General features: G+C 39.8%; 1 protein-coding gene across 4 annotated transcripts in view; it reads left to right on the top strand.

Moving 5' to 3' along the window:
* The window catches only part of SLC36A4 (solute carrier family 36 member 4), a 98,619-nt gene that overhangs the window by 18,000 nt on the left and 53,054 nt on the right, over window positions 1-27,565 (top strand). For all 4 annotated transcript variants that reach the window (XM_052669996.1, XM_052670000.1, XM_052670011.1 and 1 more), the window contains 4 exons: window positions 2,551-2,778; window positions 3,814-3,912; window positions 20,477-20,646; window positions 25,337-25,506. In XM_052669996.1, the coding sequence (XP_052525956.1) occupies window positions 2,551-2,778; window positions 3,814-3,912; window positions 20,477-20,646; window positions 25,337-25,506 (667 nt within the window). The remainder of the gene's footprint in view (window positions 1-2,550; window positions 2,779-3,813; window positions 3,913-20,476; window positions 20,647-25,336; window positions 25,507-27,565) is intronic.

The following is a 27,565-nucleotide window of genomic DNA, read 5'->3' as shown; positions in this document are numbered from 1 at the left end:
TATGCCTGTTAACTTCCTGTATTTTAACTGAGAGCACATACATTGGTCATACATCTGGTACAAACAAACAGGCCTAGGAAATTCCTGAGGTACACTGAAGATAACTTCATGGTACAGGTACTAAGGGTTCTAATAAAGCACAGGTACTTACATTTATTGTTTCTAAAAAGAGGGTGTTTTCTGGGAGAAGTGATGATTGGTGAGTGTCTTGGCCATGGTGACCATGGAGTAGTTGAGTTTTAAGTTTTTGGTAATAGGAGGAAAACTGCCACCACAATTTTGACCCTAGATATAGGGAGTGCAGACTTTGGGCTGCTCAAGAAACTAATTAGCAGGGTCCCTGGGAACCTGCTTTTGAAGAGAATGGGGTGCAGTGGTGCCGGTCACTTTTTAGGAGCCATTTCCAAAGAGTACAAGAGCAGGCAATTCCAAAATGTCAGAAGTCAAACAGAGCAGAAGACTGACATGGCTGAGCAAGGATCTTCTAGAGCTTAGTTGGAAAAGTCTACGAATGTTAGAAATGAGGCTGGGCAACATGGCAGGGCTACAGAGATGCTGTTTGCCATTGTAGGGAGAGGCTGTGCAGCCAAAGCTCTATTAGATTTGAAGCTAGCCAATACTTCAAGGGACAACAAAAGGGTTTTTTAATTTTTTTTTTTAAAGTATGTTAACAGTAAATTGTTCCATTACTTGATGAGGGTGGTCACCTTACAAAATAGGGACACGGACAAAGCAGAGACGCTTGCGACTTCTTTGCCTCTGTCTTCAACACCAGTGATGAGTGCTGGGACCCTCGGAGCCCTGAGTCAGAGAACTTCAACTGGAGTAGTGATGAACTTCCAGCCAATTTATTTGGACCTTAAGCAAGAGGAAAGACTGATCACCTGTTTCATAAGTTTTGGAAATAAAGCCTTTATAGAAAACCCATTGCTGCTTTCTTGAAGAGCTGAAAGCTGGGAACAGATCTTACAGAAGAAACAAACTATAAAAGCAGTAGCTGCAGAGACCCATGATGTGTAACCTGTTTATATGATTTACATTGCCCTGTGCCCTTTCCCCTGGGAGGGAGGTGGTGTTTTCTTCTGGGCAACTTTTCTGTTTGCAGAAATCTGTCCCTTAGAGGGCACCAAAGAACACAAATTAGTGCAACTTCAATCTCTTAATTTTGGTTAGTGGAAGGATGAAACAGGTGAACAGGAGGAATGAGGGAGTGGAAAACTAAGATAAAGGAAATTCATAGTAGTAGTGTTAATAATAGTAATCCTTGACCAGTACCTTTGCTATTATGAATACCATGTATTCTGATTGCCATCCATGCACAAAATGTCTGAGGTTAGTAAGGATCTGTCAGCACCTGCTCCAAACCCAGAGCAGGGATACCCAGGGCCATGTCCAGGCAGCTTTGGGAGATCTCCAAGGAAGGGAACCCAAAACCTCTCTGAGCAACCCGTGTCAGTGCTGCATCACCTGCACAGCATAGAAGTCCTCCCTCGTGTTCGGAGGGAACGTCTTGTTTTCCTGTCTGTGTCCAGCTATTGGCGAGTTGGTGTATGTAAACTTGACAGCCACATGGAACAAGGAAGAACTTCCACTGATATCTCTTATTTGATATTCCTAGTTAAAAACTAGTTCCAAACCAAACTTTGCAGTCTTTTCCCCCTGCTTTATCTACCATTTCAGAGAGCTAAGAGGTGACAAAGCATTTTGGAATGGTTCTGGTGAGTGAATGGGGTGTTCATCAGATTTAGTTGACAGTATTGTATGTGAGTCTAAATATTCATTTAATCTTTTGAATTCTGAAACGTTTATACACTCTTCTCACTACTGGAGACATGGTGTAGCTTTTGGTTCTAAATCTTTTCTGGTTATGGTATGGGATTAGAACAATGTTGACTGCATTACCTTAGATTTTTCCAGATTATTTGTGCTTCAGGTCTGTTTCTAATTGTATCAAATTTCAAGTAAAGTTTTTCTAAAGGAGTTTCTTACTAAGCTGTCTGCTTAGAACTGTTACAACTAGATATAAACTTGTATGTAATAGTAGTGCTAGCAATAGGACTACATGAATGGTCTCGAGTTGCTCCAGGGGAGATTCAGGTTGAATGTTAGGGAAAACTTCTCCAAGAGTGGTTAGGTGCTGGAATGGGCTGCCCAGGGAGGTGCTGGAGTCACCATCTGTGGAGGTGTTCAAGAAACATTTAAGTGTATTGAGGGACATGGTTTAGTGGGAAATACTGGAGGTAGATGTACAGTTGGACTGGATGATCTTGGAGGTCTTTTCCAACCTTGGTGGTTCTATGATTCTGTTCTTGTGGATTTCTTCTTTAGTCACAAATGAGATTATAGTGAGGTCCTTTATGGCCCAGTGTCATCATTTATCTTAAGGATGAAATATGTTGAGGATGAAACTCTTGCCCTGTCTTTCTCTCTGTGTTGTGAGTATAGAGAAACCCAAATGCTTGACATTCAGTACCATAACAAAACAGGAGCATGATCACCAATGTGACCACTCAGTGCTACTGCTGTTGAAAACTTTTCCTTTCCTTACAGGTCCATGAAGGATTTTTGGAAAACAAAACTGCTTCTATAAATGTCAGTGTTACCAGCAGTTCTTCTGAGAAAAGGAGTACTGATTTACGAATATACATGCTTTGTTTCCTGCCATTTATGATCCTCCTGGTCTTTATTCGTGACCTGAAGAGCCTGTCCTTGCTTTCACTGCTAGCCAATCTGTCCATGGCTATCAGCTTGGTGATCATTTACCAGTATATTGCTAGAGTGAGTATAGAAAAGCTTATTATTATTATCATTTTTATTAATGTGATTCTTATATGTTGCTTGGGATAGTTGGTCTCTGACCAATAATTTCTGACAATTTCTGCAAGTCAGAATTATCTTGTAATTTGAGGTAAGGGGGCACCTTAACACGTGAGATATGCTTTTAACATATTTTTATGGAATTTTTGAAATGATGGATAATATTGCTGCACTTAAGATATTGAAAATACAGATTATAAGGGTTCTTGGGTCCTTGAGTGGAAGAGAGTGGAGTGCACCCAGAACTTCAGAGGTTTCAGTCTGTGGCCAGTCCATTTCAATTCATTGCACCAAAAGAACAGTTTCAGAGATTGTTTCTCCAGTACAATTACTTATTTAAGAACAGATACTGCATTCTTCTGTTTGCGAATAAGTTGAATGTTCTTTGAGTTTTCTGGGTTGCTGCTGTTTTTAACATTTGGGGGCACTTGAAAATAGAACAAATTGAACTGGTGGCTGAGAACACATACAGAGACCTCTACATTTTTTCATTCTTATTTTTGAAAAGTGTAAATGGTAAACACCATTGCATGCACAGTACCTAGATATATGGTGTGCTATATACATGTGCTACTGGTAGAGAAAGCTTTCACGTGAGTCATAAAAGGGGCCGGAAGCAGAGAATGAAGTGGAAGGCAGAGAAGATAGTGAGAGAAGAGGCAGAGAAAATAGTGAAACAGTTGGCTACAATAGAATCATAGGATCATAGAAAAGGACCACAATGATCCTGTAGTTTCAACCCCCCTGCTGTGTGCAGGGTCACCAACCACCAGACCAGGCTGCCCAGAGCCACATCCAGCCTGGCCTTGAGTGCCTCCAGTCTCAGTGCATCCACAAGCTGGTATAGGAGGCAGAAGTTCCACAAGAAAGATTGGAGGACTATGTTCTTTTGTCAACATCTGCTGATTTTTCTTTCCTAGAGACGAATGCAGCGATCAGAGTTGTAAGAACATCTGATGTTGTTTATGTAGAGCTGTTTTGCTTTGTTTTCTTTAGGATATAGCAGATCCTCGAAAACTGCCTCCCATGGTTGGCTGGAAGAAATATCCTCTATTTTTTGGAACAGCAGTGTTTGCTTTTGAAGGAATTGGTGTGGTAAGTTGTTATCTCCGACTATTCAAGATATCTAGATCTGTGCCAGGTGATGGAACATAAACAGTTTAATGACTTCTGATATTTAATTTTTCATGTTGAAGCGCTAATCTTCCAGATATATGAAATGTGTTATAATTTGTCTAATTTGTTGAGGACAGAACATCCCTGTACAGAGGTATTTTAGTGGTTGCTGATTGCTAATTGAACACTTAGTAGCTTCCCATTTACAAGAATGTATGTAGTACATAAATAGATTAAGACAGTGATGTAATAATAATTAGTATCATATTATATTCAGCTAATAATATGATGAGATTGCAATTATAATTCAACAGCTCAGTTTGAAGTGATAAGTGTACAAAAAAAACCCCAATCTATTTCAGCATCTGCCCTTTTTTTTTTGAGGTCACGGAGGACAGAAGTGATTATGAATTATGATGGAAGTGTTATTTGCATGGTCTCAAAGTTGTCTGTAGGGATGGCTTCATAGAAATGGCCATGATAAGAAAAAGTCTAGAAATTTCCAAATATTGTTTTCACTCGTGGACTCGTGACAGTGAATTTCACTGTGACAAGAACATATTTCTTGAAATATGTTAACTGTTTATCACTCCTATAATGTGTTTTTGAAGAGTGAGGGATTTTTAAGCTCTTGTGTTCATAACCTGCTGCATCTTAGGACTTTCTGATTGCATCTCACACCAGTAAGGTTTGCAAGTTAGTTAGCATTTTTGTCCCATGTGCTGTTTTTTTAAAAAGAGCCAAAGAGGCACCTAGGAATTGTAGGTCATAATATTTGTAAACTGTTCAGAAATTACTGTGTATGCTGTATTTATTACTACTATAGCTATGTACTTGACAAGGTGCTAGTATGTGCTTGAAACTAAAGATAAAGAAACAACAAAAACAAAGACATAAACCAGCCAACCGAAAAAAAAAAGGCCAAACCAAAAATGCAGTACCCTCAAGACAGCATGCATTTTATCTGAAATGATTGTTTCTCATGACATAATGTGTTGGAGATTTCAAGTATCTTTTAATTTCTGGAATATTCAGCTCTGAATTAAACCAGCAGAGCTGAATAGCAAAAGTCCTAACTCCAAATTTGTTATGAAAGTGTTTTCACAAAGTGGATGTGTGGCTCTAGTGATGATGAATTCAGACTGTTTTTCACTGTTTCTTAGTCTGAACTGACTGATGTAGAGGTTTGGGTGAACCTCTTTTTTCACGTCATCTGGAAGTTCTGCCATAGCAAATGGATCTACACTGTTTGATGTCCACAGCAGCTCGTGACCAAAAAACCACCAACCCCATCATCAGTTAATCTAACATATTGGGCTGTGATAAACTTAGTGCTGCTAAGTTGTTTGAGGGGTGACCTCCTTGCTGTCTACAACTGTCTGAAAGGATGCTGCATTGAGGAGGACATTGATCTCTTTCCTCAGGTGATAAGAGATGGAATGCCAGTCAGTGGCCATAAGTTGCACCAGGGGAGATTTAAATGGGAAATCAGGAAGGGGTGATTAGGCATTGGAACAGGCTGCCTGGGGAGGTGGTGGAATTGCCATCCTTTGAGATATTGAAGAGAATGTGAAGCTTAGGGACAGGGTTTAGCAGCAGACCTGTGGTGTTAGGTGTGTGGCTGGACTTCAGTCTTGATGACCTTTTCCAGCTGAAATGATTGTATAATCTTACATGTCATGTTCTGTTTAAAAAAAAAAAAATCAAAATAATTGTTTACAGAATGCCAGTATGAGTAGTTTCTCAAAGTCATCTTAGGAAGCTTTAATTTTTTTAAAATGTATTAATATGATGATTTGGGCTGTTTACATCTGTTTGTAGGATCAGCCTAAATTCTTGTTCGATGGCTGGTTTGAACAATTTTGTCATTTTACTAAATTTCAGGGAAGTTCATTTGTAATACAACTCCTACAGGACAGTTATTTCTGTTACAGAGCTGAATAACAGCTCAGCTGTGATGCCGAAACAGTGCTGCACTTTGATGTGCTTGCTATTCATTTTTTGTTCAGTGTGAGTTGACTATAGAAGTGGGCTCACTGCTGGTTGGTATAACGTACCTGCTGCAGGTTGCACCTGTCTTGGCAGCTGGGTGTTGATGATCTGTCTGCTGACAGGAAGAGCTGTCAGCAGAGTAGGCAGTGTTTATTAATGCTGAGCTAGAAACAGGAATTGAGCACTTAGTAAGTAGATCTGGTGGCTATTGTTAATAATGATGGAAATCCATTTGGGATTTCAGCATGCTTAAATTAATGTTTTGAGATGAGGGTGACCTTGTGAAAATTGTACTGAATAGTGACATAAGTGCCATTTGTGAAACAGTGGTAGCTGCAACTGGATACAATAGATTGCTTTGGGTGTATGGTTTTGTTTTAATCCTTACAGTTTCAGTCCAGGAGGCAATTATGTGTTGATCAGCAGATACCAAAATTCAACCCTTTATGGGTCTCTTTATGGACAGAGTGCTGCTCAGGATGACAGAATGTACTGCTGCTGCTTTCCCTCTGTGCTTTAGCTCCTCTCTAGTTGTGAGTTCCCTGCTCTGGATGAAACTACCTGTGAAGTCATGAGGTTGATACTAAGGCCACAGAGGAGAAGAAAGTATCAGCACTACTTTTTGAATACTGTAGCTGCAGGTGATAGATGGAGCGAACGTTTGCAGAATGTGTTATGTTATTTTGTAAGAACGGTGTTTGAGAGCTTCTTTTGTATTCCATGGATGAGCGGATCTGTTTGTATACAGAATGAGATTTCCGTGACTGAATTAAAAAGTAGTTTCAGTCCGTGCTTCTGAGTAGACCTAAAATGCAGTTAAAACTATTTTTTAGAAGAATATAAAACTAAAGCCTTCAGGCTTGGATACATCTGTAATATTACTGTGCGCAGGTGAGAACTGCATGATGTTATAGCTATGCAACTGCAGTTATAGTTATTGGATACTTGGCAGTGAAATTCCAATTTGCATTCTTGTGTGAGGTATAAAAACCAAATTCAGATATGGAAGTGATATTTTAATATAAACTTCAGGGGAGAGAAGGAGGATAAAATACATTCATAAAGTTTAAACAGTAAATACGTATTATGTATTGTGCATAAATATGCTCAGTTAATTTAGTAGTGTTTTTTTGGAGTTCTGCACGCTAGTTATCATAGCAGAGAGAAAGTGTTAATAAACATTATTTCCAAGTTTAGGAAATGAGTCTGATATTTCAGCCTATTTCTTGAAGACATCTATTAAGACTGCTTTTAAATTTGGGTATCACAGCTTTGCAGTGAGGAGGTGGGGTGGTATTTGTACACCCCGTGACAGGCTCTGGAATCCCCTTTGGCAGCAGGAGATTTAAAAGCAGAAAACTAAGTGGATTAGAATTTTTAAAGTGTCGGTATTTGGATTTTGAAAGTGATGCAGATGAGCTTGTTAGGCCTATGGCATTGAGATAAAAGCCTCTCTTAAATTCTTTTGCCAGAGTAGTAATATTGTTTTAAATAATTAATGAATCCCAGTGGCTCCCTGTTCTGTTGTCAGACTGGGTTTGGCAGAAGCAGGCGTTTAACAGGTAACATGACATAGTCTAGGTATACTTGGGTCATCTCTGGATTGGGGTGCATCAATTTCATTGTTGTTCTTCAGAGACAGCTGAGATGCAAAGGCAATATCATCAGATGTTGCTTTTAAATTTGATCACCAAAAGGTAGGCATCAACAGTATTTGTTGACTGTGTGTATGACCTTCTTGTAAATTTCATGGCAATTGTGAGCTTTAAATGTCTTGTCAGTGAGAGGCATGCCATAACTGCTGAGCAAAGCCTCTTGGTTTGACTCTCTTCTGAGCATGTTTAAAAAAAATTGAGGAAGAAGGCAAAAGATTGTAGACAAATGCCTAGAAAACAATGTTACGAGATGTAGCAGATACAATTTTTGTTGTTGTTGTTAGAAACAAATAAACAAAATCTTACTCAGATTCATCTGAGTCCTGGTAAAAAGCTGGGCTTCTGGGTATTGGCTTTTGTGAAGATTTCACAACAGTGAGCAGCTCAGCACAGCCATACACCTGCCTCACTTCTCAAAAGAGCAGAGGGAAAAAATGTGATGGACAGAAAACTCATGGCTGGAGATAAGGACAGGGAGATAAGGACCCTCCAAGTGCAGGTGGTGTTCTCCTCTGTCCCTTCAGTGGCAGGGAGGGATACTGAGGCCCAGGAAAATACATCTGATAATACGTGGCTGAGAGACTGGTGCCACAGCAGGAATCCTGTTGTTTTTCTTTTTTCTTTTTTCTTTTGACCCTAGGCAGTTTATTGAGCACCTGGTGTGATGGCTGCAGATGGATCCCATGTGTCTCAACGGGGGAATGGATCCTAGCCTAGTAGCTGGCAGGGCTCACTGAGAGGGCTTTAACCTAAGCATGAAGGTGGAAGGAGATGAAACTGGGCTCACTAGAGATGAGTCTGGGGGAACAGTTACAGCACTGGGGACGAGGCCAGTGTCTAAGCAGAAGTGCATCTGTGCAGGGAGAGAATCAGAAAGGCTAGAGCACAGTACGAGCTCGACCTGGCCACTGTGTTAAGGAACAAAAAATGTTTTTACAAATATGTTAACAGGAAGAGGGCCAAGGAGAATCTTCATTCTTTACTGGATGTGGCAGGGAATGTGAACATTAAGGATAAAGAAAAAGCTGAGCTTCTCAATGCCTTCTTGGTACTGCTGAACTAGATGATAGAGATCTTTTTCAGCCTTTATGATTCTGTGATACTACTTATGCAATACTTAGATTTTTGAGAAATTGACTGACTTTTTTGGGGACCTTATAAATGCATTGGGGATCTTGTCAGTACTTATGTATATCTAAATGGCGGGAGTCAAGTGGATGGGGCCAAGCTCTTTTCAGCAGTGCCAAATGACAGAACAAGGGATAATGAACATGAGCTGATACTTAGGAAGTTCTATACAAACACGAGAAAAAAACTTATTTACTTTGAGAATGAAAAAGCACTGGAACAGGCTGCCCAGATTGGTGGTGGAATCTCCTTGTATGGAGGTATATTCAAAACCCTTCTGGATGCTTCCTTGGGCAACCTGCTGTAGAGAACGTGCTTTAGCAGGGGATTGGGCTCTCCAGAGGGCCCTTCCAACACCTACAATTCTGTGATTCTGTGAAACAGGAGTCGAGTGCCAATCCATTGTGTTCTGCTCTGCTATCTTGTGCTGAACAGTTTTTGGGGTGTGGCACAGATGACTTCAGTGGGACACAAAAGCTTATTCCTCTGTTTGAACATGACCGTCTCAGATGGAAGACTTCTGTGTTTTAAGTATGCGTGTAGTAAAGATGGAAAAAGACTTCTTATAGTAATTACACACATAATTAGGCAGTACAGTAATTAATTTTAGGTAGAAACATTTTCTGTGTTAGGTTTTTCATCCTCTCTGTCCATTATCCAGTAATGAGTTGCTGCTCTTTTGCACTCATTTGCAATTGTCTTATTTTCCTCCTTCCTAGTATGTTCTGTGTGAGTACTGATCTGCAATGGGTTGGATTGCCTACGTGATATTTAACTGCAAGTCTTCATTATATGCCTAATACGTTGAATAGAGCTGTGAAGCTGTGGAAGTGTTAGTAACTTTTCCTGTACTCAATAGCTAGTTAGAAGAAATGCTTGCATCTTAAGCTTTAGAGCACTTGTGTAATTGACAACATGAGGAAAAACTTCTTTACTTTGAGGATGACAGAGAACAGGCTGCCCAGAGAGTTGTTTTTTTAAATATATGATGTTACTGTATGACTCAAAATACCACTTATTAATATTTATGAATAAATATTCTGCTGAAAGAACCCTTATCAACCACTTTTGAACACTGACAAATTTCTGTAGTGGTTCTCTAATATATGTTGTGACTTAAAAATTGTACACCTGGAGGAAAGATTTGTCAAGAGCAGAAGAAAGTAGAGGAGTGACATAATGATGAAAGCATTTGTAGAAGATTACACTAGAAAGTGGTGTGTTGTGTATTCTTACAGTTGTACTTGAACTGTTTGAGCACTTCTCAGAAAGAGTAAATGAGTAGTTTAGAAGTCAAGGTGCTATGCAATCATTTCAAATGAAAGTATATGAAGCTTTCTGCTCTGAGAAAAGCAGAATGGTCAGTGCCTTCCCTTCTCCTATGTCTGATGGATTGATTTTCCAGAAGAAGATAGTTTTTTTCTTTTGATGATGTTGATGTTAAAATGTCAGATATAAGTCACAAAAACTGCTGAGTTGCTTCTTTTCTCCAGTGCAGTCCTGTTAGCTTTTTAACTGTCTTGGTCCTGGAGTGTGTAGTGCTGTTCTCCATGCATCTTCCATGCATTCGCCATGCATTCTTTCTGCGTCAGTAAGCATCTGTTGAATTACTGTGTATTTCACAAGTGAATTCATTAGGCTTATGTTCCTTTTATTCTTTTGTTGCTAGAAATATCGTCCCAGATAAATATTTATCCTCTGAAATAATGAGCTTAATTTTATCTCTATGTTAAGAAAATTTGTTTCTGAACTTGCTGGTTGTATTGACTTAACACAAGTCAATTGGCAAAGCTAGTATTTATGCAGAACATTAAGATCAAGCTCTTACCTTGTGTGAATGTATCTCCTATGCATCTTCTGTGTTTCAAATAAAGTAATTAAGAAAAAAGGTTAATATTTCTGGATAGATATATTTCTGTATTTAGAATTATAAATCTCCTTAATTTGTTTATTTCTGAGAATACTAGTTAATCCTTGAAGGAAAACATTGCAACCTGCTTTCACTTGTACAGTCATGGAGTGTGAAAGACCTTGGAATAGCACGGAATCCCAGAATGTCTGAGGTGAGCATGTCCTGGGCATGCTGCTCTGGCTGTCCTTCTTCTCTAGCAGGGACAGCCAGAGCAGCATGCCCAGGACAGTGCCTTGGCTGCTTTGTAAGGTCTCCAGGGAAGAGACTCCACAATGTCTCTGGGCAACCTGTGCCAGTACTCCATCACCTGCACAGCACAGAATGCTTGCTGGTGTTCTGAAGGAACGTCCTGTTCTGCAGTTTGTGCCCACTGCCCCTTGTCCTGGGGCACTACTAAAGAGTCTGACTTCATTCTCACTGTACTCTCCCTTCAGGTATATATAGGCATTGGTGAGATCTCTGTGAGCATCCTCTTCTCCAGGCTGAACAGACCCAGCTCTTTCAGCAAATTCTCTTAGAAGTCCTATGAGGAGCTTCTGTCCATTCATTACATTTCTGGCTCTCCATTGGACACTTTGCAGTATGCCTAGGTTTGGTATACAGGGAGCCCAGAAATGAAAGTAGGACTCAAGGTGCGACCTCACCAGTGCTGAGTAGAAAGGAAGAATCACATCCCTTGACCTGCTAGTTACACTTTGGCTAATCAGCCCAGAATACCCTTAGGCTTCTGAGCAACAAGGGCGCCAGTGTCAAAAGCCTTACTGAATACCAGAAAGAAATGTTCGCTGCTCTTCCTTCATCCATCAGGCTGATGATTTCATTACAGAAGCTCATCATGTTGATCAGACATGTCTTCCCTTTGGTGAATCCATGCTGACTATTCCCGATTTTCTGCTCTTCCATGTGCCTAAAAGTGGTTTCCAGGCTCCAGATTAGCATTTCCATTACCTTACCAGGGATTGAGGTGAGGCTTATTAGTTCTCCAGGTCTTCCTTCTTGTGCTCCTTGAAGATAAGAGTGACATTTACTTTTTTCCCATCTAGAGAAATGTACATCTAAATTGTCCTGCATTACTCTAGAAGCTAAAGCGATGTCTGGGTAGAACAAAATCTGAGGTACATGCCAAAAGAAACAGTACTGCCAGCAGGAGCAGGGAGGTGATTGTCCCCCTGTACTCACTTCTGGTGAGGCTGCACATTGAGTACTGTATTCAGTTTTGAGCTCCTCATTGCAAGAAAGGCATCAAGGCTCTGGAGCGTGTACAGAGAAGGGCAACAAAGCTGGAGCACAAGTCTTATGGGGAGCAGCTGAAGGAGCTGGGATTGCTCAGAGTGGAGAAGAGGACGCTCAGGGGAGACCTTATCACTCTCTACAACTGCCTGAAAGGAGCTTGTGGTGAGGTGGGGGTCGACCCCTTCTCTTGTGTAACAAGTGATAAAACTGGAGGGAATGGCCTCAGGTTGCACCAGGGAAGGTTGAGGATGGGTATTACAAAAATTTTTTTCTCCAAAAAAGTGGTCAGGCACAGAAACGGGCTGCATAGGGAGGTGTGGAGTCACCGTCCCTGGGGGTGTTCAAGAAATATTTACATGTTGTACTGAAGGACATGGTTTAGTGAGGAAATACTGGGGTAGGTGGATGATTGAACTGGATGATCTTGGAGGTCTTTTCAAGCCTTGGTGATTCTAAGAGACATTTTGTGAAGCTGTTTTCTTTTTTTGAAGCGCTTGCACTGAAGTGAAGTTCATACATTGACTACTGTCTACTAAAAAAAACAGATATGGATGACTGTGAATTCAAATACTTCATTGCAGTACTACTGCAATGGAATGTATTCTTCTGCAACATCTTTTGTGTTTCTGAATCGTATTTTCTTTTATCACATATCCTGTAGAAGTTTTGAGACTAGCATAAGTTATAGAGGATGTTAAAATATACTATTTTATGGTCTATTGAGTACAGTTCTAAATGCAACACAGTGGGGAAAAATAAAGCTGAAGTGTGTGGCTGGAAGCATCTGATTAATTAGGAATGTAATTTTTGTATTGGCATATATCTTACAGCAGTGTGGTGTAAAGGACAACAAAGCCTGTAATACTTGAATGATTTTGACAAACAAATACCTTAAAATAAAATAAAATATAAAACTGGTTTGTAGTTTTTTGTATACATTGTAGGGAAATAGTCTGGATTTTATTCCTGAATAAAATTATTCTCTTAAGACATGGTAGTACACAGGATGGTGTAATTTCTGTTAAATCTCAGAGCAAGCTAAAGGTTGAGTAAATGTCACAAAGGGAAGACGAATGAAGTCTTAAGCGTTTATTTTGTATAAACCATTTACGATAAAAGTGATGCAGAATTACCTTCTGTCTTGCACCTTTTGAGCAATATTAGCCATACTTCCATTTGCAGCCATGAAGGATACGTTAGGGAAAATGAGGTTGTTTACTGCACTTACAGTTAGACAGTAAAGTTCTGTGTTTTCCTCAAGAAAGTAAGTGGTCCTGGACACTTAAAAATGCATCAAAAAGTGTTAGAATAAAATATCATTGTTGAAAATTTTCCATAAAACATTTTGTCATCTAGAGGGACCTTGACAGTCTGGAGAGGTGAATGGGAAGAACTGGAAAGAACTGTGTAAAGTTCAGTATGTAAAATGCCAAGTACTGGGGAACACTTCAGGCACCAGTACATGCTGGGGGCAACCCATCTGGAAAGGAGCTTGGCAGAAAAGGAGTTGGGATTTAGGATTCCTGCTAGACACCAAATCGAACATGAGTCAGCAATGTGCCTTGCTGCTAAGAAGGCTAAATTTGCCTAATGCCTAAGCTGTATTAGGAAAGTGTCAGCAGGTCAACAGAGACAATTCTTCCCTTCTCCTCAGCACTGGAGAGGCCATAGGTGGAGTGCAATGTGCAGGTCTGGGTTCCCAGTACAAGAAAGACTGGGACATATTTGGACATACTGGAAAGGACACCAAGATGGTGGAGGGACTGGAGCAACTTTCCTGTAAGGAGAAGCTGAGAGATCTGAGTCTATTCAGCTTGGAGAAGACGAGGAGGCTTGGAGGTGACTTTAGGAAGTTTAACAGGCGTAAGCACTGGATTCTGCACCTGGAATGGGGCAAATGTGGATATATGTTCAGATTAGAGGATGAAATGATGCAGAACAGCCCCCCAGAAGGGATCTGAGGTTTCTGTTGTTAGAAAGTTGAATATGAAACTGTTGCGGTGTAATCTCAAGTACTGTGTGCAGTTTTGGATGCCACAATGTAAGAAGGACATAAAACTTGGAGAATATCCAAATGAAGACTACAAAAATGGTGAAGAGTCTGTAGCACAAGATGTATAAGGGGCAGCTGAGGTCCATGGTGTGATCAGCTCAGAGCAGAGCAGAGCTGAGGGGAGGCCTGATGGCGACTGCAGCTCCTCACAGGGAGCGGAGGGCAGCGCTGAGCTCTGCTCTCTGTGACAGCGACAGGGAATGGCATGGAGCTGTGACAGGGGAGGGTGGCTGGGGGTGAGGGAAAGAGTCTGCACCACAGGTCGGTGGGCATGGCCTCGAGCTGCTGGAGTTCAAGGAGCATTTGGACAGTGCTCTCAGACATTGGGCTTGGATTTTGGGAGGTCCTGTGTGGAGCCAGGAGTTGGAGTTGATCCTTGGGTCCCTTCCAACTTGGATATTCTATGATCTTAGCAATGTCTATAATTAATGAAAGAGAATGTGAAAGAGGACAGAGCCATCTTTTTAGTGGTGCTTGGTGCCAGGACAAGGGGCAATGAGCAATGGGTACAAACTGGAGCACAGCAGGTTCCCTCTGAGCATCAGGAGCACTTCTGTGCTGTGCAGGTGATGGAGCACTGGGGCGGGTTGCCCAGAGAGGCTGTGGGATCTTCTCCTTGGAGATCTTCCAAAGCTGTCTGGACATGGATGGCCCTGGATGCTGTTGCTGGAGTTGGAGCGTACCCAGAGGTCCCTTCCTACTCTGACTCTGTGCATTGGTATAGGACATGAGCAAGAACAGGCAAGTGAAACATATCAGATTGAGCAGAAGTTAGATAGTAAAATTTGTGTTTGTATACCTCAAATATTTTAATATCAACTTCATCAGTATTTTGTTTTATAAACAAGTTGTAAAGAAAATTAAACTTATTTTTTTGCAGGAGAATGTGATTGTAGGTGCTTTTTTTTTTTTTTTTGTAAATGAAAATATCGATGAATACATTATTGAAAATTTTACAAAATGCTTGACCTGATTCTGTACTTTAAACTAATTAAAATCACCATTTGACTGTATCATAGAATCATAGCATGGTTTGAGTTAGAAGGGACCTTTAAGCTCATATAGTTCCAACCCCTATGCTATATGTAGGGACACCTCCCTCTAGACCAGGCTGCTCACAGCCCCATCCAGCCTGGCCTTGAATGCTTCCAGGGAGGGGGCATCCTCAACCCCTCTGGGCAACCTGTTCCAGTGTCTCACCACTCTCACAGTAAAGAATTTCTTCCTAATATCTAGTCTAAATCTACCCTCTTCCAGTTTAAAGCCATTTTCCCTTGTCCTGTTGCTACCCGCCCTAGTAAAAAAACCTCCCTTCCTAGCTTTCTTGTGAGTCTCTTTCAGTTACTGAAAGGCCACTGTAAGGTCTCCTTGGAGCCTTCCCTTCTCTATGCTGAAGGGCCCCAGCTCTTTCAGCCTGTCCTCACAGGGAAGGAGTTCCAGCCCTCTGATCATCTTCGTGACCCTCTACAACAACACCATGTCTTTGTCTTGAGGGTACCAGAGCTGGATGCAGTACTCCAGATGGGGTCTCATGAGAGCAGAGGGGCAGAAGAGGGGCAGAATCACCTCCCTCAACCTGCTGGTCACGCATCTCTTGATGCAACCCAGGATATGGTTGGCCTTCTGGGCTGCAAGTGCATGTTGCCAGCTGATGTTGAATCTTTCGTCAACTGACACCCCCAAATACTTCTCAGGGCTACATTTAAGCCATTCTCCACCCGTCCTTTTTTTGTGCTTGAGATTGCCCTGACCCAAATGCGGGGCTTTGGGTTTGGTCTTGTTGAGCTTCATGAAGTTGGCATGGGCCCAGCTTTCAAGCCTGTCCAGATCCCTCTTGTTGGCATATTTTTCTTCTAGTGCATTGACAACACCACTCAGCTTGGTGTCATCTGCAAACTTGCTGGTGGTGCACTTGGTCCTACTGTACGTGTCAACTACAGTGGTGTTAAATATGCCAGCCCCAACATCTATCCCTGTAGAATGCCACTCATCACTGGTCTCCACTGGGACACTGAGCTATTATCTTTTAACCTGGAATACTCATTTAAAATGAGTAAGGGAGGGAGGATTGCTTCTTGTCATTTTTGTGGCAGTTCACGAAAGATGGGAAGATGAGCATTTACATTTAAGCATACTCTGTTACAGAGTTATCCATGACAAGATTAGTTTTCAATGGCAATGACAAATCAATCTGATTATCTGCAGGCTGAATTGTCGTGTTCCTGTTATTTTTGGTCAGGTAATAAAAAATGTACAGTTGAGATTTCTAATTAGAATTAGACAGTTCCCTGGAGCTTACTTCTGAAAGGTGAAGTCTAATTGCAACCAGAATATTCAAGTCAAGTAGTGAGGAGGCGGTGTTCTTTCTGGGGAATGATTCTAGCTACTGTGAGCAGCTTGAAATGAAAGGGTAGATACTTCACATGATTTATGATTGTAGATTAGGCAGGATATTTCCAATACTAGATTATGCTGCTTTGCCAGTAAAATATGGATACTTTTAAATTAGTCTTTTGGTGGATTAAGGAGGGGTGGATTTGTTGTAAAGTTATTTTCTTGGAAATTAAGAAGCCAGAAGTTAATAGTCTCTAAAGGAATCAAGCGTTAAGTTCAAAACAAGATATCTGTAACAAAACATGTGTATCAGAAATGATAAAATTCTCTAAAACAGAGAAAAAGAAAGAGAATTTATTAACTGAAAAAAAAGATGGAAAATAAGAAATTAGGAAAAATTATCAGATTTTGGTTAAATAAATAATTTCATAGGTTTTTAGGGCTGCTGTGAATTGGGACCTAAAGAGTGTGAAGAAAGCAGAGAGAATATGTAAATCATAAGCAGGGAGAAGACCAACTCCCAAACCACTGAAACTTTTGATATCTTGAGGTTCTCTTGTCTCCACTGTTCTGCCTCCAGTAACCTTGCTTGGGAGACAAAATTATTCCCCAAAGTTCTCCCTCAGCAAACTACTTCATATCACTGCATTGTGAGACGGTTATATAAGTGATGATAGTTGATAGATCTGAAGGACTAGGTTAATGATGCTGTCTGATAGAGCAGAAATATTGTTTGAGTGAGTGGACAAAAGCACTGAAACCCTGGCATGAGATACTGAAATTAAAGCAGCATTTGTCTTGAGAGAATCTGTTCTGATGCAAGAATGGGACAGACAGAGGGAATTGGAGATATGGTTTTCTCCTTCAGTGTCCTTCAATCATCTAGTTCAGGTGTTGGCTTTTTAAGAAAATCATTTAAAGAATTGAAGAGTGAAATTAATTCCTGGTTCCAGGAAAAAAGAAAAAATGTTCAGCTTCAGTATTTTAGAAGTAAGTAAAGAAAGAAACTCAAAAGCATTTTCAAAAAGATTTCAATCTCAATTTGTGGCTAATTAAAATGTTAGGCCACAGGGACCATACAGGAACTGAAAGGAAATTCAGAATGAAAATCTCTGCAGCAGCTGCCCAAAAGTGGCACAGGAAGAACAAGGCCTAGCTCGTGTCACACCTTCCTTCAGCCCTTGTCTGCATCCGACCCATTTTGGACATCTTCCTCCTACTCTGTTCTCTGGAAAGGGAGTGGAAACTATTCTGCAGTTTGCCCCATCCCTGGAGGTGCTCAAGGCCAGGTTGGATGGGCCCTTGGCACCCTGAGCTGATGGGGGTCAGCCAGCCCATAGCAGGTGGTTGGAACTGGGTGGATTTTAAGGTCCCTTCCAATCTGAGTCGTTCTATGACCCCTATGATGATGAATTTAATGTAAAGCACAGTGTATGTGTAAAATATCATTACTGATAATAATTGCTTATTAGATCTGTTACCTTGCACTCTGCAGTCATATGGACATCTTTTTTTTTTTTTTTTAATTGTTCTTCAGTATGATTATAGCCAGTGTGTGTTATAAATATACATAATTTTGCTATTTAATTGAAGCTACAGCCACAAAGTGTCTTTATCTTCTGCAATATGTATGAGTAGTCTGCCAAGAAATTGGCATGGCTTTTTTTTTTGTTTGTTTGAAGGAATGTCATCATAATGAATAGCCCAGTGGTACCAGTAATAGGTCTTTGATTTGAGCTCCCTCTGACAGTGACACCGGAAGATTTTTTTTTTTCCCATTAATAGTCTACAGATGGCTTTTGCTGCCCTTTGGTGGGACAAACAATATCCAGGATCTCTTTCCTGCGAGGAGCCCTAGTGGAAAGCCACTGGATTTTTCATGCCCAGCCTGTGTGTCTGTGTTCACTGCCGTCATTCTGCCAGGAATGTGGGAAATGAATGTTGAAGACTCTGGGAATCAAATCTCTCAGCCTGAGAACTTATTGGAAGACTCCTTGTATCTGTAATCTGGGCAAGCATTGCTATGCAGTTCTGTAGGGTTAATATAGGTTGAAGTAAGAACTTAATGCAACTATTAATCTTACTAGGACTCCTGGAAGCTGTAGAACATCTTAGAACGTGGGCAGAAAACGTGTTGCATTTGTAACTACCAGAGAATGAACAGGTAGGCAAGGAATCAGCAGGCTCAAATGCTACCTGTTGATTCTTTGTATCAGAATATTTTGTAGGAATAAAGAATGCGAAAACTCAGGGGACAGGAAAAATAACCTGTAATTACTCGCATTCTTCAAAGTTCTTAATAAGCAGTTAGGGTAAAACAATCCAATCCCAACTCAGGACAAAAAAATCTGAAGTGTTTTCTGTCCTACCTGGCAGTTCTTCACGTGAAATACAAAAATACAACTTGATGGGCACTGCGCTGTCCCAGAAGCTTAATCCTTTTAGAGGAATGAATGTCTTTGCCTCTGTGACAGTAAATTTAATATTTGTGGCTTCATGTCTCCTTTTGTTTTTTTTTCTGCTGCACACCACTGTCATTTAATAATTAAGTTTTAAAGTACTTCTTGGTTTAAATTCTGCCATCTCCTCAACAAGATTCAGTTACAGTGCAAGCTCATAGTGCTTAGTGGGGGAAAAATTTAGCAGTGGAAGCTCTGAGATGTATGAAGATGCTCAGTTAATGCGTTTAATTAATTGGGGATGCACAGAAAGTTTGGAAAAATTTGCCTCCAAGTTTGCATCTTTTTAGAGATCTGTTCCCAACTAAAGATCATTCCCAACTAAAATGATCTCATCAGGATTTCCATTGTGTGAGGAAATACAACATGGGATGAGTAAATGGTTGTGATATTCAGTGGTAGGTCAGGAAGTGGGTATCAGTGGGTGAACACAAGGAATAATTGCTGTGGAGAAAATAATATGGCAGCAATTCATATATAATTTCTGTTTACTTATTGGAGGAAACCTGTTTTTTTCATAATGTGTATTTGTTAAATTGAAAAGTAAATTTTCATGCATTTAAAATTATGAAAAGGAGAGTAGCTCTTAGGAGAGTAGCTCTAATAGGGTGGCCCTGTTGCACTGGATGCTTGTATTAAATCTCATATTAGTGGGAACCAGAAGTGTAAAGCTAGTTTAATTCAGTGTCCTACCTTTTGCAGAATGTAAGCTACCTGCCTTCTTGAAGATAAGCTGAGCTGCGTTTTTAATTCCACTGACTGTTCTGATTTCATTACCTGTCTTTATTACAGAAGCTTAGACATTTTACTCATGTAGACACAGCAAATCAGCTGTCTTAATGTTGAACCATATCTCATATTAGTGGCCTGAGATGAGTATAGACTTGAGAAAGATATGAGAAAAGCATGCTTGTGTAGGAATGTCTGCATACCTTCAGTTTGCATCTTCATTATAGCAACCAAGGCTCTGTTACACTGATGAAACTCAAGGTGAGAGCAGCAGAACTATTTGGCACTTACAGCATGTGTGTTATTTGGATTTCCTGAGCCCTGCTTTGAAATTCTGTGTTGGTGGCTGAAAAATTACTGCATACGTTTTTCTGTATCCCACATAATACATGTAAAAGGGATGCAGTAATGTTTGCAGTACCTGTTTCTTAGCTTTGAACTGACAAGCTTAGCAAGCTTATTTGGCTACAGTTCAGACTCAGAGCACCTATGCTACATTTAGGAAAAGCAGCTTTCAATATGCCTGGCTATATCAATGTTAGCAAAATGAGAAATAGCATCAACCCATGTTCGTGGATTCAAGGGAGAGCCAGGGCTGACTGCTGAACATCAGCTTGTGTGTAAATCACTTGCATGATTGGTTTGTCTGTGATGGAGACATTCAGTGCAATCATAATGGGAAAAGGAAGATAACTCTTGGATTCTGAGCATAATCTGTTAAAAATATATATAAAAATCATGGTACTTGTACTGTATACACATTTTCATCTGGGTATCATCAGTTTCTCTTGTCATTTTTACTAACCTATAAATACTGTTTTATATATTCAAAATTATGCAGTTTTCCAGCCAAGATTGGTGCTCTTCAGTAATCGACTGAATATTTCCACTGTGTATACAATAAAGCTTCAAGACTATAAAACGTTATTGTAGAGCAATCTTGTTTATTAATAACAGCTCTTTAAATTCATAAATCAACTTTGAAAGGAGGGAGAAAGCAGTTTTATTGTGAGGATATAAAATGTGAATTTTCTCCCTGTGTTTCTAGGTACTCCCATTGGAAAACAGAATGAAGGACACCACACGCTTCCCACTGGCACTGAACATTGGCATGGGCATCGTTATGACCTTGTACATCTCATTAGCCACTCTTGGGTATCTGCGCTTTGGGGATGAAATCAAAGGCAGCATAACGTTGAACCTACCACAGGACCAATGGTAAGTGTGAATGTGACCTCAAAGCCCTTCCCTCCACGTCCCGTGCTGAAGGAGTGCTAAAGACTTTCACACGCTTAGAATTCATAGTTCTGTACCCACCTATGACTGTGTGATAATTAAAGTCATTGTGCAGTTTGAATGTTTTCCAGAAGTTCATAGAATCATAGAATCCTAGAATCACCAAGGTTGGAAAAGACCTAAAAGATCACCCAGTCCAACCGTTCACCTATTCCCAATAGCTCCCACTAAACCATGTCCCTCAACACAACATCCAGCCTTTCCTTGAACACCCCCAGGCTCGGTGACTCCACCACCTCCCTGGGCAGTCCATTCCAGTGCCTGAAGTTCTGCTTAATTGCCTGATTCCAATGATAAAGACATGGAGGCATAATAAAATGTGTCATGAAGGATGAAGGGGTTGCTAGAATTCTCATTTATCTGTTGTTTTTGCTTTGTTTGTGTGGTGTTACTGCATAAACTTTGTTTGACAGGGTTCTGTTTCTTGAGGCATATTGCTCATAATAAATATTTCATTGTGGCCTTTTGTTAGGAATTTGCATACATTAATAATCAAAGTATCCCTTGTGTCTATATGATGCATCTGAGGGGGAAATTACTTCTGCTTGCAATAGCACATGGTATTAATCATTGATAAGATTAGTGAAACGTTTATTTTAAATGGTAGCTCTGAGGTCCTTTGTTGAAGTTGAATTTCATTTGTTCTCTAAGATGAGTTCTGTTAAAAGGAGGAAGAGGGATGCAGAATAAGGCAAAGTTGCTTGCTTTTTCTGTTGCTTTTTCTGAAACTCAAGCAAACAGGATCAACTTTATTAGCTGCTGCCTAACAGGGCTATTCAAATACGAATTTTCAAATAGCTCTTGGCTACAGTGCAGATGTGATGATATTTATCCTCATGCCTTTACAGACCTAATGCAAAGAAAGAGATAATAAAAGAGATGGAAACTGGTGCTCTATAAGGTGGGGAATTGACATTATAAGCTAATAGCCTCAGAGCGGCTGCTCAGGGCTCAGATGTAGAGATAACAAATAGTCTGTTTTCCTCTTACCCTGGATGGTATCCCAGCAGCAGGCAGAACTAGAAGCAGCTCAGGGTACACCCATGGGTTACGATGCGAGATGTTATCTATAGCTTTGCAGTGCTTGGGGTCTACTTGAATGTTATTGCTGAGCAAATGTGTGCAATTAATTGTGCTATCAAAACAAATTTCCACTGAGCCATATGTTGGTATTTTGTTATTTGGTCCTCGCATAAAAGCCAATAAGTGGGTGGGTTGAATGCAAGAAGCAGAGAAGTTTTTATAAGAAGGTGGTTGTGCAAATGAGCTGAGCAATGAGATTTGGTTAATGTATTTAATTTCAGCTGGGCAATCCCTGTCTTTACTGACAACAATAACTGACATTCTGCTGCTTTCTGAGTTTCATTTGATGTGTGTGCAAAAAAGCTGTCCAGAAGGTACATATGGGCCCTAGATCAGTGAAGTCCTTGAGCTCAGTTTAAATAAAGGACTGCTTCTACCCTGGCCAGGTCAGAGCCTCGAGATAAGAGACTTTTTACACTTCCAATTTAGAATGTGTTTTGGAAGGCAAACTGTTGCTCAGCATACTAAGTAAAATATGGAGGTTTTAATTTTTTTTTTTTTTTTTTTGTCATCTTTAACATCCACTTCTTTATGAATTCAAAGCATTCTATTTTAGTACATCACATTTTTTTTCTTCATTTACATACTGGTATTTATTTGGTTTGGAATAATAAATTTTCGTGTCCTTGGAATTATGTAGAGGAACTGGTTCCCATTTTTTTTTCCAGTAAAAAGTGCAACAAAATCCAAAATGCAGCTTGATGAGAGGTGCGCTTCTCTTAACTTCTTCCAGAATCTATCAATGTTGTAGAATTTTTTTAAAAGGTAACCTATGGACCATCTTTATCTGGTTGTACTGTAGTAGCAAATTGCCAGTGAATTCAATTTAGTAATGCAAAAAATTATTTCCTAAATTGAACAATATGAAGAGCGAGAAAATGAGTGTGGTGGAGGCACATTCTTGGAACTACTGTGTATTTAAAGCTTTGAATCCTCTTCTTGAAGCTTTGTTATTTTTTAAAATTTATTTTTATTATATTATTTTTTGTAAAGTTTTGGGGTGACCTGAAGACTGAGGATTAAAGGTTAACTGAGGATAGCTGGAAAGTTTTTCGCTTTTTTTTTTAGCTACCCTATCCCAGTGTATGGAATGTGAGCAGTGGTGCAGCTGACAGAAATGTGCCCATCTCTTTTGTCTGAATTTCTTAAAGCTTCTGAGCAACCAAAAAAGGGTATTACCAAAGCAGTGGCTTCTAAATTACATGGGGTTGAATGGTTGTAATAGTTTTTCTATCCCTTTAAAATATGCCTTTGAGACTTGGTGTAGCTGTGTGTGATGATGGTCAAATATTTGATACCAATAATTTAGTTCCTGTTAGCCACGAGGAAGTGAATTTTTCTTCTTTCCACTGATAGACACTTGTAATTACTTCTGTAAATTTGTTCAGATAATAAAAATTACTGACTTCTTATTGTTTTTTTCTAGTATTCCTTTGTTATCATCAAAACTCGAAAGAAAACTTGATGAACTGTCTTGTAGATGTGAGAGGAGAAGCATTGCAGGCTGGATTGATAGGGCTATTAAAGCTCATTCCTCTGCTCAGAATCACTTCAGCGTAACAAAACCATGACTTGTGTATAGCACATCCTTCAAAATGCTGAATGATGGAGTCTGTAATCCCCCAGGCAGTTATCTGGGGCAGCATTTCATTTTATCTTCTGTTTGAAGGCCTTTCCTAACATTGAAATAAAACTCACTTGCTGCCATTTAAGCCTACTGGTATTATCACTTTTGTTTGAACATGGCAAAGTGTTTCAGCCTCTACAGCAGTCTCAGCTATCTAAGGAGTTTGTTCTGCCTTCCCTCAGTGGTACTTATTCAGGATTAAACAGTCCTCATCTACAAGCTTTCCCAATAGGTTGTGCTTTCTAAACTTCTACTTTGTCTCATTATAGTTTTATCTCAATTAGCTATATATTTTTTAAGTGTGGTTTTATCAAATCAGTGCTTTCCTAGTGCTGAACATTTGATGTATGTTTTGAGTATAGTTCCTTACAAGTATTATAGGATATTATAAGCCTGGTCTGGTATTCCATGGGGAGGTTGGTGGCCCTGCATGTGGCAGGGGGGTTGGAAATTCATGATCCTTGAGGATCAACCCTGGCCATTCTGTAATTTTATGAAAAAGGTAGATATCACAGCAGTGTTTTTGTTGTCTGTCCACCTTTTCTGAAGGTTTTATTTCAGTTTATGTATAACATCTTATATTTTTTTTCAACACTTTCTCCAATTTTTGAAAGTTACTCTGAATTGGAAGCTTGGCTTCACTCATGCTTGCATGAGTGCTGTGTTTGATAATATCCACAGATGGATTATATGTATTCTTTACCATGAGGTTCTTTAAAAAAGGAGCAACTCCAGTACAGATTTGGGTGGAATCACATTGCAGTTTTCTTCTTCTGAAACTGAACCCTGTACTGGAGTTTAGAGCATCTTAGGGAAATGCAGTTACCTCGCTACCTCTGTGACTGTTTGCCAGTCCATGTCATGGTTGTTTTATTAGAATAAAACAAAAAAGCATATAAGGTTCGTGACTAGTTGTTAGGTTTACAGACAGGATTGAATACAAGCTTATATTTTGAGGTATTTCTGGAGATTTTGATTTGGAGAGAAAGAAACAAAACATTTTCTTTTATTAGAATAATTTTCATAGTAACATATTGTAACATATTCTGGCAGTCCATTACTGGCATAAGATTGGACAATTTGGAGTTGTAGAAGTTGACACTTGTTTTTTTTTTTTTTTGTTATAAAATCTTTGAAGTCCTATTCAGATGATATTTTGGCACAAAACAATGTTTTTTGCTATATTACTGACTTTCAGTATTGTGGCCACTACTTACAGGTTGACAGCCTCAAAATATCTGACCCAACCGTACAACAAAATTCCTTAGAATTTTTCTCTTTCCTGATGTGGCATTGTAATTTAATGGTGTTCTGTATTCTTTGTGTTCCAAGAGGAGGTTATAGACTGCAAGCAGATTGTCTTTATGAATATTTTCCAGCCTAAGAAAGCACTCCTTCCAATTTTGCTAAGTAAAATTTCATGGGATGCCCTCTGCCCAGCATGAAAAGATTTTTAAGGAACACACTGCCTACATCTTCCTTCTGTTTGGAAAAGATTGTTGTAGTTATGTATTTTTTTTTCACATACCATTTTAGAAAAAGCCACAATCATTAATCAACGTTACTCTTAGGGATGACAATGCTGGTCACTTTACCTGTGTTTTTAGTTAATGACTATGGGGATTTTTGATGAAGTTTACAAAGAAAGAAAAATATTGTACTACCCAGCTTATATTTTGGTAGAGCTGACAGCTTGTTAATATGTGGAATGTTCATGGATAAAATACATGTGAGATAAAGAATCTGGATCTAATTAAAAATATGAGGAGTCTACCTGCTTAGCTATTAATTAGTTCTCAAATGTCAAATGATTAGAAAATACTTTGAGAGGAAAAAAAAGGAAAGCTAATTTTTTATGAAGAATTTGTAGCTTACATGAATGTATGTAAATGTTTTGAACAGGTTGTATCAGTCAGTAAAAATTCTGTACTCCTTTGGGATTTTTGTGACCTATTCGATCCAGTTCTACGTCCCTGCGGAGATCCTCATTCCAGCTGCCACCTCCAAAGTGGAGCAGAAGTGGAAGTTACCCTGTGAGCTCGTGGTGAGAGCACTGCTGGTCTGCTCAACCTGTAAGTATGCACAGAACATCCAAAACAAGTTTGCTATTGCATGTTGCTGAGGCCTGCTTATATGTGTATGTTGTGTTGCGTATTTTTCTGAAGTACAGCAAATCTGAATGAGTTTCAGTGATTCAATGTTTTGATTTTCATGAACATGTGAATCTAATGTTGCATTTATATTTTAAGCATGCTTTTCTTTGTAGACAGTTTGACAGCCAAGTATCTTTGGTCTGTAATAGTCTAAAGCAGGTAATATGAAAATAATTTTCTTAAAATTTCTTTATTAAGAAATAAATACGTATTTCCATTTCATGTCAGTGTTCCTCTATGCTATCTCAGTGTATGCTGCTGACAGACAAATCCTTCTCTTTGTTTTGTTGGCCTGAAAATTTAAGGCAGGCATAGATCACAGAATCATAGAATCTCTCAGGTTGGAAAAGACCGTAAAGATCGAGTCCAACCACAACCCAACCATACTACCCTGACTAACAACCCTCCGCTAAGTCATGTCCCTGAGCACCACATCCAAATGGTTCTTAAACACATCCAGGGATGGTGACTCAACCACCTCCCTGGGGAGCCTATTCCAGTGCTTAACAACCCTTTTTGTAAAGAAGTTTTTCCTGAGATCCAACCTAAACTTACCCTGGTGCAATTTGATTCCATTTCTCCTCATCCTGTCACCTGTCACCAGTGAGAAGAGACCAGCCCTGCTCTCACTGTAAGCACCTTTCAGGTATTGGAAGAGAGCAATAAGGTCTCCTCTGAGTCTCCCCTTCCCCAGACTGAACAGCCCCAGTTCCTTCACTCTCTCCAGCCACTCTCATATTCTCCAAGCCCTTCACCAGCCTTCTTGCCCTTCTTTGGACCTGCTCCAGCACCTCAATGTCCGTTCTGTACTGAGGTGCCCAAAACTGAACACAGTAATAAAACTAAACACAGGTGAGGCCTCGCCAATGCTGAGTATAGGGGCAGGATGACTTCCCTAGATTATAGATGTCTGCTCAGATTGTTTACACAGAGGGAGGGACAATTATTTGAGATGCAAAACTACTTCAGAGCCCTGCCATCTCTGCTCTCACTGTTACTCGCTCTTCTGTGGACTGTTATTTGCACCCCCTACTCTTTCAATCCCTCCTGTGGCCTCTCTGTGTTTCTCACAGCTAGATGGAGTGCTGGGGACAGCAGTAGCAGTCAGTAATGCTCACTGAGAGGTGAGCATGGTCTCAGCCGTGTCGTATTCCTGAAGGAGATAAACTGAGGAGGAAGTGAGGTCTTTCTTTACAGCTCTCATCAAAAATGCTTGGTAACATTCACACCTTTTCCCAGAAGCACTATCAGAAGTGGTTTCCAGTGAAAATTCTTGTCTTTTTACTAAAAACAGCTGTTTAAAAAGAATGAAAAGCTCCAGTTAAGCAAAACATGCTAAACACTGCTTATTAGTGGAGGAAAGTATTGATGGAAAAGACCAATTTAGTCTTTGATTCTGTGGTGAATGCTAAGCAGTGGTTAATGGGCTGGGCTGCAGCAAATAATTACCTGTTAAGGAGCTTGAACATGCAGTGAGATTGTCTTAGAAACAGGCCTGTTAAAGGAACTGTGTGATGTTGGTGCAATTTAATTACTGAAGTAAGCAGAGGGAAATACCATTGATCTCATAACGTGCTGCTCTGAAAACATATCTACTATATTAAAAAAAAAAATTAAAAGAAAAAAGACGTGAAATGATTTCTTGCGTAAGGGAGTGCAGATCTTCCTGAGGCACAGTGTAGCCTATGTAATCTCCAAGGAACTGAAGTGGAAAAGGAAATAAAATAGCTTGAAATGCTGGAAGAGGAATCTGTGAAAGGTGAAAAGAAATGGAAGCAAATCAGAGTGGGATGGGTAGTTTGTGCTTGTTTTGAAAACGGACCAGTTGCCTATTAGGTATAATTAACTACAAGTGGGTGAATTGGGACAGAAAAAATAGAACATGGGCTATAGTGTGTCCCTTTCTCCTAGAAGTATGTTGGTATCTATCCTTCTTCTTTTTATTTTCAGACAATTGTCCATTGTGTTTTTTCAGATA

The sequence above is a fragment of the Tympanuchus pallidicinctus genome, unplaced genomic scaffold (assembly GCF_026119805.1).
Source record: "Tympanuchus pallidicinctus isolate F22 unplaced genomic scaffold, pur_lepc_1.0 scaffold11, whole genome shotgun sequence".
Taxonomy (NCBI): domain Eukaryota; kingdom Metazoa; phylum Chordata; class Aves; order Galliformes; family Phasianidae; genus Tympanuchus; species Tympanuchus pallidicinctus.
The sequence above is the reverse complement of the archived record's forward strand: the minus strand, read 5'-3'. Positions and strand labels throughout refer to the sequence as shown.